This window comes from Glycine soja, chromosome 3 (genome assembly GCF_004193775.1).
Source record: "Glycine soja cultivar W05 chromosome 3, ASM419377v2, whole genome shotgun sequence".
NCBI classification, from domain to species: Eukaryota; Viridiplantae; Streptophyta; class Magnoliopsida; order Fabales; family Fabaceae; genus Glycine; species Glycine soja.
Window position 1 is genome coordinate 5,871,630 of NC_041004.1, and position 20,756 is coordinate 5,892,385.

General features: G+C 31.4%; 2 protein-coding genes across 2 annotated transcripts; one reads left to right on the forward strand and one right to left on the reverse strand.

Moving 5' to 3' along the window:
* Positions 1 to 6,761: 6,761 nt before the first annotated feature.
* LOC114404868 lies at positions 6,762 to 7,112 on the reverse strand. Its single transcript, XM_028367610.1, has one exon. It carries the CDS (start codon positions 7,110 to 7,112, stop codon positions 6,762 to 6,764), a length of 351 nt encoding a protein of 116 aa, XP_028223411.1.
* A 7,322-nt stretch (positions 7,113 to 14,434) lies between these two features.
* Positions 14,435 to 18,026, forward strand: LOC114406043 (macrophage migration inhibitory factor homolog). The gene is made up of 2 exons (XM_028368587.1): positions 14,435 to 14,643; positions 17,632 to 18,026. The coding sequence occupies exons 1-2, from the start codon at positions 14,533 to 14,535 to the stop codon at positions 17,857 to 17,859; spliced, it is 339 nt and encodes a 112-aa protein (XP_028224388.1). The 5' UTR covers positions 14,435 to 14,532; the 3' UTR covers positions 17,860 to 18,026.
* Positions 18,027 to 20,756: the final 2,730 nt, after the last annotated feature.

Genomic DNA, 20,756 nt, shown 5'->3' on the forward strand with positions numbered 1-20,756 from the left:
ATCGGGGAGACATGGTGGATGAGGCCATCGATTTTATGAGTGAGGGAGAGATGCTGTTTGGTGAGTTGAATGAGGAGATCCTCAATTCGTTCAGCATTGGAGGAACTCACAGGATTGAACATGGTGACAACGAGAGCACCAGTTGATACATGCAAAGAAAGCTAGCAAGTTTCGAGGACCTGGAACCTCCAAAGAACAAAGGAAAATAAGGAAAAGGGAATTCTCATTCATAGCTTGCTTGTTTATTACATATGTATTTATACTATTCCTTCTAACAAATTCTGTTATCCTGTAGTGCCTATTGGAATATAGTTTGTTATGCCTGCCTCCTTTAGTGTTGACAAGCGCCAAGCAAGAAGATAACGAAGGATTGCATGCTGAATTCCCTATCTCACCCTCAGACGAAGTCCCTGAGGTAAGATGGTCTCTTCACTACTCTTTTGTGCTTTTCTGCTCCTTGCGCCTGCTCTGTTACTATTGCTATGTCTTCAGCACCTCCTGCATTAGCATCTATGTTCCCTTCAGCAGAGTCTGTTTCCTTATCAACAAGCTTCTAAAATCAGCTGGACTATGCCTTTTTTCTTCAAATTCAGTGGTCAATTTTGTAGACAGAAATTTGGAGAAGTATCAACTTGGTGGGGTCATAGTTGGTTGCAAGAACAATACTTTAAAAGAATGTCAATCAAAACAAATTTTTGGTTAATATTTCACTCTTTTGCATTTGATTGTTTTTATTGTAACATCTATAATAGACTGATAGCAATTAGTATGAGCTTAAAGCAATGATATTTTACATTCAATATTAAATTAACTTTGTTAACATTCAACACTGAAATATTTACTTCAACTATTCTTTTCTTATGAATGCTTGAAATTAGACTGAATAATATGATAACAGGATTAGGATAGGGATGAGGACCTTATGAAATCCCTCACTTTGAGGGTGGAGTTATCTTATTCCTAGTAACTTATCCTTAAGTCAGTCATTTGTGTTTGTTTTAATAGGTTTACCAGCTAGCCACTTTTCCTATGTGAAGAATATGGTCTGCCTACATTCTTATTCAACTATAGTGACAGGAAGCTCCCTGGAATTTTTTGAGGTATCTAGCAAAGGGAAAATGTATATAGACCCTTATGCATGGATTGATGATAATTCAGATTTGGATAGAACACAGTATCCTGCACACGTACTACTTGCTATATCTTCATACCATATTCTATTTCACATGGTTCATCATACTAATCATCAAGTCAAAATTCATCAAAAAGACCCTTAAATTTCTCTGCTGTTAAGGTTTTAAGGTGAAAGTTCGTATCCGGCTTCAATGTGTGCCAACCACTGTAAGATAAATTTGCAGTAATTGCAGACAACTACTACTACAGGAATAACCATTTCTGGTTCGAATTACACAACCACAAGCAAACAAGCTTACTTCATTACTGGCTTCTCTAGCATTCTCCTCTGGTTGTCATTTGAGGCGCAGAAAATTGTATCTCCATCACTTCCATCATTATGTATGAGAAACTAGCGAATTGGCCCTCGGTCATGAAAGTAAAGACCTCTCTATTTCACACAATGTAAATGACACGTCTGGTAAGAATGAAATGTGCACTTTCGAAAAAAAAAAACATGAGAATGTGAATGGCACTCATCATGAGGATAATGAGAATGAGAAGGACCTTATGTATGAGGAACTAAAGGAATTGACTCTTGGCCATGAAAGTCCATACCTCTCTATGTCATGCGATGTAAATGACACTCCAGATGAGAATATATGCACCATGGAAAATGATTTTCTGAATGTGACAGCAAATTCAGAAAAAAAGGAAGAGAGTTCAAGTCCTCCAGTTGAGCACCACAACACCATTGACCAGGTAACTGAGAAGTATAAGACTTAGTTATGTATTTGTTCCCTCTGTCATTTTTTATTTTAGTTTTATTTAATTATTTGTAGTCCCTGATTCACAGAATTAAAATTAAGACATAATACATTTAATCCTTTGTCTATGTATCCAACTATCAGTTAAACTCCTACCTACACAAAAGATCCTTTTGTTGAAAACACATGATTTTTGTAATGTTAAATTTTAAAGAACCAGAAACAGATAACATTTGAATTGGAATTTATCTAAAAAATCATCATAACATGTATAAACCTATGTTTAATGCTGTGAACTAATTGTGCTTTCATGCAACTAACCACCCATTTGTAGTTGATGCAAGAAGTTGTAGAACTAACAACTTTCAAGAAAATACAAAAACAGAAAAATTGCTGCCTGGAGAAGAAGCTGGTACTCCTTTTAATTGTTTCTTCAAATCTTGCATCTCTAAGTTTGTTGGCTTGCATAAAATTTATATGGCCTTCATTGTTCATAGTCATGCATAGACCAAACATACAAAACATCTTAATTTACCTAATTTATTGATTCATGGTAAGTAGTTATCACCACATAGAACTTCAAACTTCTGCTTTTGTTTGAAATTCCCAAATATTCAAATTAAGTGTTAGTTTGCTTCTTCTTAGTTCTTACTAATTAACTTTGTTACCCCATTCCAATATTTCATTCTAGTTTATCCACTTCTTTCATAATTTTGGTGTCAGTTAATAAATGGGACTGGGACTCACTTTTGTTTCTCTCCATTCATACAGTGACTGTTGTAGAACCAAACCCCAAAATTTTATTATTCCTCTTGAGTTTAATAATATGTAACTTACTCACACAGGGGAAAGTAATTAATAAAATAGTCTTCAGGAGAGAATTTTTGGTAATATAAGTTATAAAAAAAAGTGTTCATGTTTGGTGGGATAAGGAATTAAACCTTAAGACAAACTAAATCAAAATATACACTGCAATTTAAAACCATGAACATGCATAAGCATCATTTGAAATAACCCTTAGTACCTTTAATTCTACTCCGTTTCTATTTTTCATATCATAAGTCTTTTATGCTTATTTTGTTTTATATCAATCCAGAGGGAAGCAGAGTTGAAAATTCAACATCTATGGGATCGTTGTACAATGATAGAATCAACACTTAATCTTCTTCTACCACATGCTGAGAACACAGTCATTGCGTCATATGCTGAGCAGAGTATAGACCCTAAAGAGACATCATTTTTAAAAGGAAATTTGGATGGAGAATCATGGTTACCAACTATAGATTTGTATTGTCCTTCCCAACAACTTAGCTCATTAATGTGCTTCAATGGTACAACTAAATGGTAATTTTAATGTTTTTGGTGGTAGAGAGATGCTTATGATGCTATCACATAAGAGATAGATCTTGCTGAATTTTTATTTTATTTTGTATGTGACATGAACCTTTTGTCATTTTTTTGTCTTTTATACATGTAGTTGGATCTTATTGTCCAATTTTAGACCAGTAGACCTTATGCCCCTCTTTGAATCAGAGCAAAGGAAACTTGGCAGTGATTTCTCTGGCCAATGGAATTGACATCTTTTCTGACATTGAGATGTTTGATTTAGACAATGGAAGGTGGATCTCTGCACTTTCCATGCTAGGCAAGGTGAAACATACTAGTTTATAGAGGTTATATGATCCTTTTGAGAAAAAAATAGTGAAAACACAGTCTGATATGGATGTTTCAGGGCATGATTGAGAGGCATAATTATGGATATAATATGTTTTGCCTTTAAGCTTTGAGACTTACATTTATCAACATTCCAAATGGGAGGGTGTGTCATAAATTAAAAAATACATATGCTTGGATATGTCACAAGAATTATGTGAATTCAGATTTCTAGTATGAAAATAAGTAAAATTGAAATAAAGGGAATTATACTTTGATTTGTTTTATAAATTCCATTAGTTAGTTGTTGCTTCAAATTTACATTGTACTTTCACATTTGTCTTGGTGTAAAAAAGTATTAGATAGCTATAAGGATTTTCATGGAAGCTTATATCTTAACATAGTTTGTATCCTTGCATCAAGTTCTACAATTGAGCTTATTCCTTTCATGCTTCTTTGTATTTGTAACTTTTAGAATATTTACATGTTTGTCTCTTTGGGATCTTTTCTTCTCACGTTATAGAATATAAGTAATTAAATTTCCAATTGACTATGTTTTGTTTTGAAAAGCATATAAAATTATAATGAATTATTACTTGATTAATAGTCTTTTTTATATTCCCAGGTATTTGGTATTGCTGCTGCGGAATTCTATAGTTTGTTTTATATTACTTGTGGAAATGGAATTAATTAACTATTTGAAGTAAGATTTTATTGCTCAATTTCTAGTTTCATTTATGTATACTATACTAAGGAATTGGCCCTTTAATGACTTTAGTCATATTCTTTTAGTCATATGATTTTTTATTCATAGTTATCATTATTATAATTTATGAATGAAATAATTACCTCACTTAATTGAAAACTACATTTTCTTTCTATTTTTTTGTCGATCATTACTTATTCTTTTAGGTATAAAATGGAAATATTTTTAAATTTTTTGTTATTTTTATCGCAACTAACATTAAATATTTATAACTATCAACAAACAATAAACAATAATGATTGATGGATACTTCAATATGCTTGTATCAATAATTGAAATATGCACAAAGATAGGAAAAGAGAGAAAAAAGTCTTGTTTCCTATATAATCTTGTAGTAATTGTTGCTTATCACCTCAACATATTTGAAAATCATTATAGTAAAAAAAAAAATGGGATCACTAATAGATCTTATAGGATTGTTGCTAGTGACTAAAGTTATATATTCAAGGTATATAATAAAAGAGAAGGCCATAGAAAACCCTAAAATATTCATGGCTTAGCGCTTGACATATGTCCAATTTATTGGTTTTTTGGTCATTTTGCCCCTTTTTTTCTCCAGCGTTTTTTTGTTGTCATTGCCACGTGTCCCCTTCCTGATTGGAGGATTTAACGGCTCATTTAATTCCTCTTAATACTCGAATTGTGGGTGTTTTCTTCTCTCTCTTGAGTTTCCTCCGTTGTTGCATTTTCTCCCTCTGCGTTTTCTCTCTCAATCTTCTCTTTCTCTATCTTTCTCTTCCTGAATCTTCTTCTCTTTTTCATTGATTCTTTTTGTTTCTTCCTTCATGGAGGCGATTCCGGCTCCATGCCCGCAACCGCAACACACTAACCTCAGGTATTTCCTTATTTTTTTTTTTCATTCACGGCAGCTTGGTATCTGTTGGTTTCGTGGAGGAAATTATAAAAACAGAGGACAGAAGAGAGACAATGGGTATGCAGAGGAAATAGAATTATTCTCTTCTAATTCAAATTGTTCTCAGCAGCGATACAATAAATAGCAAAAGATAAACTAATTAGATAACAAGATATTAGCAAAACAGAATATTAAAACTAACTTGCTCCTTAAAGATAGGAATCACTTATTGACTAGGCTAATCCATTAAAACTGCCTTACTCCTAAAATATAGGAAATCAACTTATTTACTAAATCCTATCTTAAAAACTGAAAAATAAAATATTATGCAGTTATAAAAGTATATCTTCAACACTCCTCCTTGCTTTTGGAACTGCAAACTCCAATTCTTTGAGTTCAAGTTTGTTGATAGGTAGTGACTTTGTAAGCATGTCAGCCAATTGATCTTTAGACTTGCAGTAAATTAAGTTCACTTCTCCACTTTGTTGCATCTTTATCAAATAATAAACCTGGATGTTGAAATGTTTAATCTTCCCATGACACACGGGATTGTATGCAATAGCAATGACTACTTGTTTGTCAACAAAAATTTCAATTTTGTTCTTTTTAGAAAATAGAATGTTTGACCTTGTTGAAGTGAGATACATTAGACATCCAATCAAGCTCCCATAATATCCTTCATCAATGTTATCAACACCTTCTTCCTTGCTAAACTTCTCCTTTTGATTCATTGGTGTGCTAACAGACTTGCATTCTTCCATTTGAAACTTTTTCAAATTTTCTTTTGCATATTTCCTTTTTTTCATGTTTAGCATTCTTTCAAGATGGCAATGATCAAGTCTCTTGTGCTTGAATTACGTGGGTGTGACTTGAGTGAAATAGGTTGTATGCTCCTCCTCTGTTGGATCAAATGAAAAGCTTTTACCTTTCATTTTAACCCTTAGAACTTCCCGGCCAAAATTGTCATAGATAAAGCAATGTTGATGTTCAAAGGACACTTTAAATCCCTTTTTAATCAACTGACCTACACTTAGCAAGTTTTGGTTAATGTTAGGTACATAAAGAACATCTGATATTAATTTGATACCTGAACACGTTGAAATTGCAACAGTTCCTTTTCCTTTTACTGGAATATAGCCACCATTCCCAATTCTGACCTTTGAGACATTAGTTGGCTTCAAATCCTTGAATAGAGTCTTATCATATGTCATGTGATTCGTACAACCACTATCAATCAACCAACTTTCACTTGATTCACTACTCAAGAAGCATGTGGCCACAAATAGTTGGTCCTCCTCTTCTTGATTAGCAATCTGAGCTCCCTCATCATGGTGATTTTTGTTGGCGCAGATCACCGCTTCATGCCCTATCTGGTTGCACTTGTTACATTTTGCATCTGGTCTCCTCCAACATCTGAAAGGTGCATGACCTTTTTTGCCACAATGCTGACAAGGTGGATAATTTTTCTTTTTATCCTTACCTTTGTTTTGGTTGTTTGCACTATTTTCGTTGCTTGCTGGTTGGTTCTTCTTGAAAAAATCCTTTTTGCTTTCATCAACTTCATGATGTTTGGAGGGCAAAGCACCTTCGACAACACGATCTTGCCTCATCAACCTTCGCTGCTCTTGAGCTTGTAGGGCGTGTAGCACTTCTGCCAATGTGATTTTCGACAGATCCTTGTGTTCTCCAATGAAGCTATAGATGCTTCATACCTCTCCGGCACCGTTACCAAAATTTTCTCTACAATTCTCGAATCAGCAAAATCACTTCCCAACAACTTTATCTTGTTGGCAATACCCAACAATTTATTTGAGTATTCTTTGATTGTCTCTGACTCTTTCATCCTTTGAAGCTTAAATTCTCTCCTTAAATTTAGCACTTGCATGCTTCGTATTCTATCATCTCCAGCGTATTCCTCTTTTAGATAATCCCAAATTGCTTTGGGTGATTTAAGAGTCATGATTCTGATGAATATCATTTGTGAAACACCAGTGAACAAACATGACCTCGCCTTTGCCTTCTTCATCTTTCTTTCCTTGTGATTTTTAATTTGGGCCATGGTGGGATTTTCAGGCAGCGGATATATTTCATAATCCTCTTCCACAACATCCCATAAATCCAAAGACTCCATGTAGGATTTCATTTTCACTTCCCAAAGATCATAATTCTCTCCATCAAAGATTGGAAGAGTTATGTGGGAAAAACTTGCTTCACCTTCCATGGTAGAGGTCCCGTAAGAATAAGGCTCTCGATACCAATTGTTGGTTTTGAGGAGGAAATTATAAAAACAGAGGAGAAAAGAGAGACAATGGGTATGCAGAGGAAATAGAATTATTCTCTTCTAATTCAAATTGTTCTCAGCAGCAATACAATAAATAGCAAAAGATAAACTAATTAGATAACAAGATATTAGCAAAACAGAATATTAAAACTAACTTGCTCCTTAAAGATAGGAACCACTTATTGACTAGGCTAATCCATTAAAACTGCCTTACTCCTAAAATATAGGAAATCAACTTATTTACTAAATCCTATCTTAAAAACTGAAAAATAAAATATTATGCAGTTACAAAAGTATATCTTCAACAGTATCTAATTTTTTTTAACCTTCCTTTTCTATGCGAGTATTTTCCGCTATGGCCAAAGAATTTGTGAATGGCTTTGTTCACTTTCGTCTGTTCTTCAGCTCGGTTCCGGTTGTGATTGGTTTTGTTGTTGTGCATGTTGGACAAGTGGCCTCAGAAAGTTTAAGAAGGGGGGGTTGAATTAAGATTTCGTTGACTATTTCTAATTGAAAATTTTCCCTTTCTTAAGTATTCCCTATATTTAATTATTTCTTTGTTAACAAGTTACTCAAATAATAAATGAAGGAAAATAACTTGCGGAAATGTAAAGACAACAGAAAGTAAAAGAGATAAGGGAAGAGAGAATGCAAAACCAGATTTATCCTGGTTTGGCCACAATCCGTGCCTACATCCAGTCCCCAAGCAACCCGCTTAAGATTTTCACTATCCTTGTAAAATCCTTTACAAGCAATGAACCACAAAGGAATCTCCTCCTTTATGTTCAGTGATTACAACCAAGAAGTTATGCCCACTTCTTGCAATGAACCCAAAAGCGGTTAGTCTTTTGAGTCCACTGATAACAACCAAGAAGTTATACCCACTTATTGCAATGAACCCAAAAGCGGTTAGTCTTTTGAGTCCAATGATCAACCAAGAAGCAAATCATGCTTCTTGCAATGAACCCAAGGTACGTTGGTCCCTTGTGTTCAGTGTTCAACCAAAAAGACCTTCTCTTGAAAACAGTCACCAAGAGTAGGTCTCTTGAAAAACTTTTTGTAAGAATGGAGGAGGAGAGGAAAATAGAACAGCACAAGTTTTTGTCCAATGAACTTTTTCTGACAAAGTAAGTATTGAACAAAATTTTTTAGAAATATGTTGAGAATGATTCAGTAAATAATCTCTCAGTATTGAAATTCGTGTCATGGTCACATATTTATAGCCATTTGATTGTTCTTGAAGAAACCATGTTAAAAGTTTTGACTCTTAGCAATTTCTTCAAAACTAATCATTTTAAAAGTTGTGACTCTCTTAAAAACTAGTCATTTTAAAAGTTGTGACTCTCTTAAAAATTAGTCACTTTAAAAATTGTGACTCTCTTGAAAACTAGTCACTTTAAAAGTTGTGACTCTTGACAATTTATTTTTCTAAACCAGTCACCGATAATCGATTACACATCAACAGTTGTAACTCTTCGTGTTTAGATTTGAAAATCAACGTTTAGAAACACTGGTAATCAATTACAAATGTTGTGTAATCGATTACACAAGTTTAAAAATATTTTATCATAAGTTGTGACTCTTGAAATTTAAAATTCAACGTTCGAAAATATTGATAATCGATTACATGCCCATGGTAATCGATTACTACTTTGTAAAACAATTATAAAACTGTTTAGGGCTTTACTGTTTTATGGTAATCGATTACTAGAGAGTAAAAAATCTAGTAAAATATTTTTCTTTGAAAAATTCTTTTAGACAAATTGTGTTATTCAATCTTTTCTTTGAAAACTTCTTTTTATACTTATCTTGATGTTTTTCTTGAGGTTCTTGCATATCTTGAGTCTTCTCTTAAATCTTCTTGATTTTTTAATCTTCACTTTAATCTTGTTTGAATAGATTTTTAATAATTTTTGACATCATCAAAATAATCTTTGAAGCTTTACATAAGCATCATTTGAAATAACCCTTAGTACCTTTAATTCTACTCCGTTTCTATTTTTCATATCATAAGTCTTTTATGCTTATTTTGTTTTATATCAATCCAGAGGGGAGCAGAGTTGAAAATTCAACATCTATGGGATCGTTGTACAATGATAGGATCAGCATTTAATCTTCTTCTACCACATGCTGAGAACACAGTCATTGCGTCATATGCTGAGCAGAGTGTATTGTCCTTTTAAAAGGAAATTTGGATGGAGAGTCATGGTTACCAACTATAGATTTATATTTGTCCTTCCCAACAACTTAGCTCATTAAAGTGCTTCAATGGTACAACTAAATGGTAATTTTAATGTTTTTGGTGGTAGAGAGATGATTATGATGCTATCACATAAGAGATAGATCTTGCAGAATTTTTATTTTATTTTGTATGTGACATGAACTTTTTGTCATTTTTTTGTCTTTTATACATGTAGTTGGATCTTATTGTCCAATTTTAGACCAGTAGACCTTGTGCCCCTCTTTGAATCAGAGCAAAGGAAACTTGGCAGTGATGTCTCTGGCCAATGGAATTTACATCTTTTCTGACATTGAGATGTTTGATTTAGACAATGGAAGGTGGATCTCTGCACTTTTCATGCTAGACAAGGTGAAATATACTAATTTATGAAGGTTATATGATCCTTTTGAGAAAAAAATAGTGAAAACACAGTCTGATATGGATGTTTCAGGGCATGATCGAGAGGAGGCATAATTATGGATATAATATGTTTTGCCTTTAAGCTTTGAGACTTACATTTATCAACATTCCAAATGGGAGGGCGTGTCATAAATTAAAAAATACATATGCTTTGACAAAAAGGAGATGCCACAAGAATTATGTGAATTTATATTTCTAGTATGAAAATAAGTAAAATTGAAATAACCAGAATTATACTTTAATTTGTTTTATAAATTCCATTAGTTAGTTGTTGCTTCAAATTTACATTGTACTTTCACATTTGTCTTGGTGTAAAAAAAATATTAGATAGCTATAAGGATTTTCATGGAAGCTTATATCATAACATAGTTTGTATCCTTGCATCAAGTTCTACAATTGAGCTTATTCCTTTCATGCTTCTTTGTATTTGTAACTTTTAGAATATTTACATGTTTGTCTCTTTGGGATCTTTTCTTCTCACATTATAGAATATAAGTAATTAAATTGCCAATTGACTATGTTTTGTTTTGAAAAGCATATAAAATTATAATGAATTCTTACTTGATTAATAGTCTTTTTTATATTCCCAGGTATTTGGTATTGCTGCTGCGGAATTCTATAGTTTGTTTTATATTACTTGTGGAAATGGAATTAATTAACTATTTGAAGTAAGATTTTATTGCTCAATTTCTAGTTTCATTTATGTATACTATACTAAGGAATCGGCCCATTAATGACTTTGGTCATATTCTTTTAGTCATATGATTTTTTATTCATATTTATCATTATTATAATTTATGAATAAAATAATTACCTCACTTAATTGAAAACTACATTTTCTTTCTATTTTGTGTCTGTCATTACTTATTCTTTTATGTACAAAATGGAAATATTTTTAAATTTTTTGTTATTTTTTATCGCAACTAACATTAAATATTTATAACTATGAACAAACAATAAACAATAATGATTGATGGATTGTAGTAATTGTTGCTTATCACCTCAACATATTTGAAAATCATTATAGTAAAAAAAAAAAAAAGAATGGGATCACTAACAGGTCTTATAGGATTGTTGCTAGTGACAGAATAAAGTTATATATAAATATAATAGTTAGAACTACGCTAGACTAGGCACTTTTTTGCTTTGAACATTCTGTGCTAGACTTGTATATGCTTCAAAACTAGCTTATATCCACTCTGTAGGTTTGCTCTTGGTGGCTTTGATGGAAACAAAATGGTTCCAAGTATTAAGGAACTTGATCCGCCAGGGATGATGGAGAAACTTATAAAGGAAAAACTTCTCTAAGGAATATCTATATATGTGATTGGGGCAGTAAAAGTTAATAATTAAAAAAAAATAACATTATGGATAGGGTATTGGTGGTTCTTTAGCTAAATATGTTCCTCGTCACTCTGGAAAGTGTGTAGCAAAGGAATGACTTGCACAATCTACATATTTGCAAATGGTGCTTAAAATAATGAAAATAAGCACTACAAGTTAGTTTGGTTAGTTAGTTTGGTTAGTTATTCAATCAATTTAATCTAATGTTTGTTATTGGTGTTGTTTGTACTTTGCATCTCTCTAAGTCTAAGTCAACAAAGGAGTTGGCATGACTGCAATTAACAATTAATTAGGCTGGTTGCCAAGAAGACAAATATAGTTATTTTAATGATAAAGTAGGATGTGAAGTTGTATCGTGCTAGCTGGTGATAAATATGAGTGGTACAGAGCCATCAATCCACCTAGTGGGACAACACTGGTTGTAACTCATGCTAGCTATCAGCCCACTAGTGGCATCCACTAATAATAATGTGACTTCATAGTGACCTTAAGCTACAAATTAAGACTTATGCACGGAAAAGAAAGATGGTTCTACTTTATTTAATTTTAATTCACTTGAAACAAAAATGTTATTTTTAAACTCCCATAATAATGTTAATAATTAAATGAATTATATATATATATATATATATATATATATATATGAATTAGTTAATAATATCTTATAATAATAAACAAAAATAATAATTATAAGAACTAAAATATTTTTTTAAATTTATAAAGATTACAAGGAAATATTATTTTCTTAAAAAAAAACTAAGGAAACAATGTTATAACTATAACAATAATTAAAAACATTACTAAAATTAAGGTTATCAAATTTGAGAGTTTACATAAATTTATGAGAATTTTATAAACTCAACTCGTAGACTCAACCAATAGATGGATAAGAATCTACTTCATATAAAAATAATAACAAAATATTTATAAATAAAATATTAATTAAACATTTCAACAATATAATAAAATAAAACAGTGAATCATAAAGTTCAGAATATTTAAGTAACTAAATCTAATAATAATACATCATTAAACAATAACTTGCAAAGGTTACAGTAACGTTATGTTATTAGAGAAAGGGTTTGATGATATTAAAGATGAGAATTTTGTATTTGAAAATAAAATGAAGATATGTCGAATGTTAAACAGATAGAAAATAATAAAAATGACTTATATTTTAGTTTAATTTTTTTAATTTATTAACTCGTTGATTCAATAATAAACTCGAGAATTTATCGAGTTTATTAGAGTTTATAAGGTTTGTGCATAATACACATGAGTCCACTCAGGACAATGAATTCTCATAAACTATTAAGAATTAACGAGTTAATTGAAGAGTTTGTATCCATAATTAAAACATCGGATTCCTTAATGGTTTAGAACAGTGTCAACTCGGTGAGTGTGAAGGGAATCTTTGGTTAATTAAAGTTGTTGTGTGGCATCAAAAATAATTTGAAAGTATTTATATTTAAATTGTGTCGTTGTCTTTCCACAATTACATATTGATCTGGTTAAACGAAAATGTTTCAGGGGAGAATGTACGAACCGTGTTGCCGCACCTGAGACTTCGCAAGGCGAGTTAGATTGCGGGCCTATGTGAAGAAATGAAACTTATGCTTTATTATATTATACTTACTGGTATTAAAAAATAGAAACCATCTAAATTAAGAAAAATAGAAAATACGTATACATATCATGATTACTTATACAAGGATGGCATTAAATGATCAAAATTCAAACATATAATTTAATTTTAAAATCAATAAAACACTCTTCGGGTCTTTAAAATTAGAAAAATTATTTCTTGATTTAAAACGATGGTGCAACACGTGTCAATGTAAAAATAGATACTCAATACGAAGGGTTGAAAATGGAATTAAAAAACATTAAAAAAAATATAGAAACAAAATCCAAAACATAATTATCTAAATTTAAAAAACAAGGTAATAAATTTAAACATAAATCACGTTTAATCAAAACATGAATAATAATTTTCCAAAATTATCTGTAAACACACAAACCTTCCACAACCCAGAAACGATATTGATGTACCCAAAAAAACAGCAAACTTGTTCTGCCATTGTTGTAACTCAAGTCTCAAGTTAAATGTTCTCACAACTCTCATCTCTCTACGATTACTTGAGTTTAACTAGCTTGTTGATTTCTCACTAAAAACTCATCAAATACAACGTTTTCTTGGTACAACAATGCAGAGAGGAAGTTGTCGTTTCCGGCATTGTGGAAGATTTGGTTGTTGTTTATAGATATTAATCATCTACAATCTGATTAAACGTGATTTACGGTTAATTAAGTATTTTTTATTTTTAACTTCATATCATGCCCATTTTATTTTTAGCCACATATCTCATTCTGATTGGTTGAAATCACAAATGATGGTCTCGGATCAAATGTATAGCCTTGTCACATTAATAGTTAATTAGAAGAGTGCACCTAAAAATATAATTTGTCAATCACTTTATTTTAAATTTAAAAAGTCGTGAGACCAATTAGTTTAGTAACTTATTTGACATCTTAGAAATTTATTTTAAATCTGTTTAATTTTAAGGGTTAATATGATAATGTTTTATATTTTTAGAGACTAAAATAATATGGTATCCATTTTAAATTCATAAAAATTCTATTCAATTACATGAAATTTAATTAAAAAATATTAGTAAATAATTATGATGATATAATATTATCTTATAATGTATTTTTCCATTAAAAAACCCTATAGTGTATTTTCTTTTAATCTAACTCACTTTATTTGCCGGAATTGAGGATGTTAAACCAGCTATGGACCAAGTAAAAAAAAAAAAAAAAACACTTATTTTTGTTTTTGTGAAAATGAGAAAGAAAGGGTATGATGAATGTTGTTGTCCAACCCAAGCAATCCATTAGCAATTGGTGGAAACAATGAAAGTCAGCTTTCCACCACTCAATTTTTACACACACACAAACACACACACACACACACACATATATATATATATATATATATATATATATATATTCTCAAGATGGGGTTGCAACAAACTGGAGCTTATATAACAAACCCAAATAGGTTCCCAATAAGAAAGAAGAGTCATCACAAGGAAAAAGGGGAAAGAAAAGATGCCTTGCCTTTACATCTCCACCAACATAAACTTAGATGGAGTTAACATCGATCCAATCTTTTCTCAAGCCACCACTGCAGTTTCCACAATCATCGGCAAACCAGAGAAGGTATGCCACTCTATTCTCTTTTCTCTCTAATCAGCTTTTTTCCAATCATAGCTTATGAAATTTGGTCTCAATTCTCAAGACGTGTGAAAAATTCTCTTTTGGGGTATTCTTATTCTTATTCTTTGTTTGGTCTATTGTAAATTTGATGCAAATCTGTTAATGGTTCAACTGTTTGATTTTTATATACTCCCCCAACAACTCAATCTACTGCAAAAGGAATCTGAATTCTATATGTAAAATTGGACACAACTTTATAAGTTTGACAGATTTGTTAACTCTGAATATCACGAAGTGTGTGCTTTTGATTGCTCTGCATATGAGAAACTGCCCCTTTTTGCTTTCTGTCTTTCCGTTGTCTAGTTTGATCAGAGCGTCTAGAAGTTTTCTGGCAGTAATTATTGATAGTTACATTTACTAACTTACTATTACTAAGTTTCATGCAATTTGGCATGAAATAATCAATTTGATTTCACTAGTTTATTTATCATTAAAAGAACTTTAGTACTTTGTTGTATAATGATAAGAAACTTAGAAGAATCATATCACACCAGTTAGAAATTCCAAGACTTTATAAATCTCATTAATTAGCATCCCATATTCCTAATGGGATATCTTACAATTGAATCTTGACAACCTATACAAAGTAATTTGTTAAGACCTTATATAAATATCACATTAATTAAAATCTTATACTTTCAATGTGACTTGAGTCAACGAACGCAAGCATGATATGACAGTGTTTTGGTTTAATTCGTAGTATCGAAACTGAGTTAAAATTCGGTAAATAAAACTTTGGCTGTTATTTTGTCCGACTCAAGTTGAATAAGGTCAGTCAAACTTCGAAATATTATGAATACATAAACTATTCATAAAATGAAATAAACTAATCCAATGGGCAACTAAACAAGTTGGTTGAGAAAGACAGGCAAGTTGGGAGTTTTTTCCAGTTTAATTTTTAGGGTAGAGTGCAGTGTTTTAGGGCTGTTTGATATTGTTGAATGCATATGAAATCAGATCCCTAGAATAAAATAATGCAATGGAATATTAAAGACTACATGATGCAATTTATTTATTTTATTATTTTAACAATGGGGACAAACCATAATGCAAATGTTGGAATGATTAAGAAAAGGAAAGTCCAACGAATGCAGTTTAAGTACTTAAATAAAGAGCTAAATACGTTTTTATCTATGAATATATCATGATTTTAATTTAGTATTTTTGTTCAATTTAATAAAATCGTATAATTTCAGTCTTTTATTAAAAAAATTAAGAATACGTCTAATGAAAAATCAAAATCACGCCATTTTATTAAATATAAGAATTAAAAGTGCATAATTTTAAAAGAAAAATGTGATATTTGTTAGAGGACAAATATATTTAAATATAAATAAAATATTAGATAAAATATATTTTCAGACTTTGAAGTTTCAGTCAATATTGCTATTAGTTATGGTAAAATGATAATTTGTTTTCATATTTTTAATAAATTGATAAATTTTGTCCTTTTTACAGAATTTAAGATTTGAGATATTCTGATGAGCAACATTTTTAGCATTTTCCTGACAGAGGTGAAATTTACTAATCATCAAAAGTATGAAGATGAAAATCATTATCATTAATTTCAAAATATAAAAGACTAAAAAAATCATTATCATTAATTGTAATAGATAATTAGATACCATGAATCCTTCTAGATCGATTCAATTCCTTTTCTATATCACGTGTGAAAAAAGAAACAAGCAAGGAGGGTAGTGGAAGAAGTGTAGTTGTCTACTTATTCCACTTGAGGAACAACACAAGCACCTCATCTTTATCTTGATTCGATCATGAAGGCCACGTACTATTATCTGTTTGGGAGGCCCACAGTAACCCCACTATTATTCGTTTGAAATGTTATAGGGTGTGAGATCTGATAATTCTTTTCATGTCATAAAAGATGGATGGGATATTTGAGGTAAAAAAAATAACAGAAACCCCATTTAAAAGAAATGATGATGAGATATGGCAGATATATGTCAATAATTCGATAGATAGCTAGGTAAATTAAGAAAGATAAATGAATAAGTATATCTTGAATCTGATCTTAAATCAGGGGCGGGCATAAAAGATGGATGGGATATTTGAGGTAAAGAACAAAAACTCCACTCAAAAGAATTGATGAAATCATATGGAAGATGTCATAAATTTAGAAAAACACCCTTAGAAATTCTTAAGAAATTTTTTTATACGTGATATCAAAATTTATGATACGTATATATTATATTTAATTAATTAAATTAAACTTCATTAATATATAAAATTTGTTTAAGGTTTTAAATTTGTCAGTGTAAAATTTATTATCAAATTTATGACATATATAAACTCTGAAGTGATGAGTTATTTTTTTTATAGAGAAAGTAATAACTTAGTTGAATAAGAACTTATTTAAAATTGAGTTTAATTTATATGTATTATTGGTATAAGAAAATTTATATTGTCAATTAATAAGAAATCATATTTAATAAATTTTCTTAAAATATATTATAAAAGTCAATAAAATTATGCAGCTAGATAATAATTTGTAATCGAATAATATAAAAACTCTTTAATTCAAACACATCTAAACGACTGTTTTTATTTTTGAAAAAATTATTAGGAAAGACCAAAAAAAGGAACTAACTACATCATAAGTAATTGAACTCACGTATTGACTGATCAAAAAAGAAAAACCCATTCATAATTCATATCCTATAACTTAACTAACTAAATTAACTCTAAGAAACATAATAAGGTCTTTTGATTCTTTATTGTTGCCAGTGAAATCTCATGAACCTCAAAGCAACCAACCAACCCAGGGAAGTTATTAAGGCCGAAAATTAATTTGGTTCTCTACTGTCTTTCATTGTAAACTGAATGATAGAATTAGTAATATCAATTAAGCTTAAATGTCTTCAATTCTATGGGGTATTGTGACTTAAAGCCTGTGTTGTGACTATATATGTGCAGTTTGTGATGGTCATATTGAAGGGGTCAGTGCCAATATCTTTTGAGGGTAACAAAGAACCAGCTGCATATGCTGAGATAGTTTCAATGGGTGGTATAAATCCAGAAGTGAAGAGGAAGCTAATTAATACCATTGGCACCATATTGCAGTCCAACCTATCTATACCAAGAACAAGATTTTTTCTCAAAGTCTTTGACACAACACTATTCCGTACTAAATCCAAAATGTAATAATATGCTTGATCTGATTATGACATGCCACAATATTGTTCCCTAATCATTTATCGATGAGTTTTAACGTATGTTGCCACTAAAATATGCCCATGTGATCTTCATTTTTGCACTCAATAAAAAGAATGCCACGTAATATGGTTATGGAAAAAAAATCCTTTAACTTATTTTCCATTTTTAATCTGATCTCATAATTTTTATGCCATTTTATGGTATGTTTCATTTACAGAAAAAAGAAAGTAAAAGGAAAGAAATAAAAAAAATAAGATGATTTTTAGGTTGTTTCGTAAAAAGAAAATGACCTAACAGGTCATTGATTCGAATAGTACTAATTCAATTTCCTTGAATATTTATAATTAATTCATTAATTATGAATTGATGGTTTATAGTATTTATATCTTTGTTTGTATGCTTAAACCATGTTTTATGTGGGAATATGCAATGAGTCGGGGTCAATTGGATTTAGGTCCAAAAGTTCATTCCACCAGAATCCACTAGATTGTAATTTCAATTCCGAACCTGACCTAGTAAACATTCGGGTTGTGCGGGTTTGGATTTGGGCGAATGGGTTGATGCGGGTATGAATTTAGTGGGCCAAAATCACATTTCAATTACCAAATTCGAATTTTTATTTTTGTTGTTTATCCTGATACTTTTTAACATCCTTTCATTTGGGTCAATCAATATTTTGTTTAGATCCAAATTGCAAAAGGAATAAATAAAAAATATCAATTTTGATTAAAATTGTTACAAAAATCTAATCAAAGACATTACAAAATAAATAAAAAAATCTGGAATGAATTACTAGCATCCAATAAAATAAAATATTAATTACAAAATAACTAAAATGATAACGACATGCTTCAATCACTCTCCAAAGTCTAAATTGAGCTCCATTAACATATTTATCTGCAAAACTTAGTAATGCCATAAAACAAAATATATAAGTTAAGCTTAAAAAACTTAATACATAGACTAGAAAGTAACAATAATAGGAAAGAAAATGAAGAGTGACAAGGATCTCACGCCGGTACCAAGGATTCTTTGTAGAAAATGAAACACTGAAAAACTCACATTTTTGTAAGAAACAAATAAAGAATACCAACGTGTTTCCTTTCAACCAAATCTCTAGCCATTCTTAAGTACAGATCACAATACCATTTATTATCAACTTAAACATCTTGAGGTTAGTGTTATTCATTCAACATTGATCGTGTAAAATAGAAAAGTGGAGTTATACCTTGTAATTGCAAAAATGAACCATAAACCCGTTGCTCTGCAAAAACGATCTAGTATAATATGAATATCTTTTGACAGTGCATGCATTCAATATTACAAGGGGCTATGCTCCTATCACAAATAGACTAAACATTTATCTTTATGCTGAAGGGACTGAAAGGTTTTCTGTTTTGTTGATAGGTCTTTTGTGGTGCCAAAGGATCTTTTATGATGATTCTTCATTGAAGTCTTCAATGTGTGAGTTTGAAAGAGTGAGGGATGATACCTGCAAAGGGCACTCCAATGTTCAAGTAAGGGTTTGACTTAGAGTTGTAAATGATATCTAGTGAATATTCGAGAATGAATCTCTCCTCTTACCTGGGGATCACGTCTTTTTATACTAACCTTTATGAGCTTGGGGTCAATGGGCTTGCAAGTCCTAATTACTAGTTGAGTAATACACCTCCAAATTATGCTTTAATACTTTTAATTAAGTAATTATCCTTAAGTGGATTTATTAGTGATAATCATGATCAAATGGTACTCGTACTTTACCTATGTTGAAGACCAAGACGTTTTGTACAAAATATGTGGGTATGTGGTCGAGAGGGTACTCAGTTTCGATGCGACAGGTGTTCCCTTGGCCTAACCGAGTACTTTATCTAGTATACTAGCCCTTAAGCCTTTTTTTGGCCTCAGTAAAAAAGAAAGGCTTTATCCTCCATGTCAAAATGGTTATTATTAACTCCCTTGATGTTTACGTGCTTAATTGGCACGATGTAATAGTTACATCATGGATGTAACAGTTATATCCCACATTTGCTCGTTTTCCTACATTGGGTACCAAAATGTCTCATGATCTCATTCGTAGATCTTTTCTGATTGAATGATGGATAGTGGTTGTTGGTTTGGCTTCGTCGTAGGCCCAACTTCTATAAATAAGGGGGAACCTCTCTTCACTTTTTACCTCTGATATTTACTTCTTTGCTCTGAGCTGAATAGTGTTCTTTCCTTTTCGTCGAGTAGTGTAGCAGGTCAATTCTTTTTTAGGTACGTAATAATGGTGCCGGTCAAAAGCTATCATTGTGGGAGTTGGTTAGAAATGGGTCCAAGGTTTGAGGGTACAATGATGAAGTTTTTGAAGTGTTATCTGACTCTCACTCTTCGGGATCGGATGTTTCTAGTTTAATTGACTTTGCGATGACCGAGGGGTCTAGTGACCTTTTGGCATTTTTGAGCCAATTGTTGGAAAATGTGGGCGAGAACATTGCAACTCTAGTGGTGGTCACCATTGTTGAGACAGGGACTTCCCAAGAAGTTGCATGTTGGCCTAAGAAGCACTCAGTGCTCAAGGAGAAACACTCGCCTCCTCCGATCATACTTCTGGGGTTCATGTGGATTGACAGAGAAGTAGGTACTTCTCCTGATACAACCCCGAGTCAGACCTAGTCAACACTACTAGAAAAAATGTTTTCCAAGTTGGTTCTTTAGCACATTACATGACAGTTCTAAAATCGTTTATGAAGTCATTGTCGTGGAAAGAACACTTTCAACAATGATTTTTCAATCGTCTTAGTATGTTGGTTTCTACATCGATTCTTTTAGAAGTCATCTTAGATAGTTTTATTTATTGTTTAAAAAATGTTTAAAACATCAGTATTCCATCGTCTTAGAAACTC

What these genes read in the sequence shown, in the direction of transcription:
- LOC114404868 (XM_028367610.1), bottom strand. Translation starts at nt 7,112, where the DNA reads ATGACTCTTAAATCACCCAAAGCAATTTGGGATTATCTAAAAGAGGAA.
- LOC114406043 (XM_028368587.1), top strand. Translation starts at nt 14,533, where the DNA reads ATGCCTTGCCTTTACATCTCCACCAACATAAACTTAGATGGAGTTAAC. An exon ending in TCATCGGCAAACCAGAGAAG is followed by an intron (nt 14,644 to 17,631) that starts GTATGCCACTCT and finishes ATATATGTGCAG; the next exon opens with TTTGTGATGGTCATATTGAA.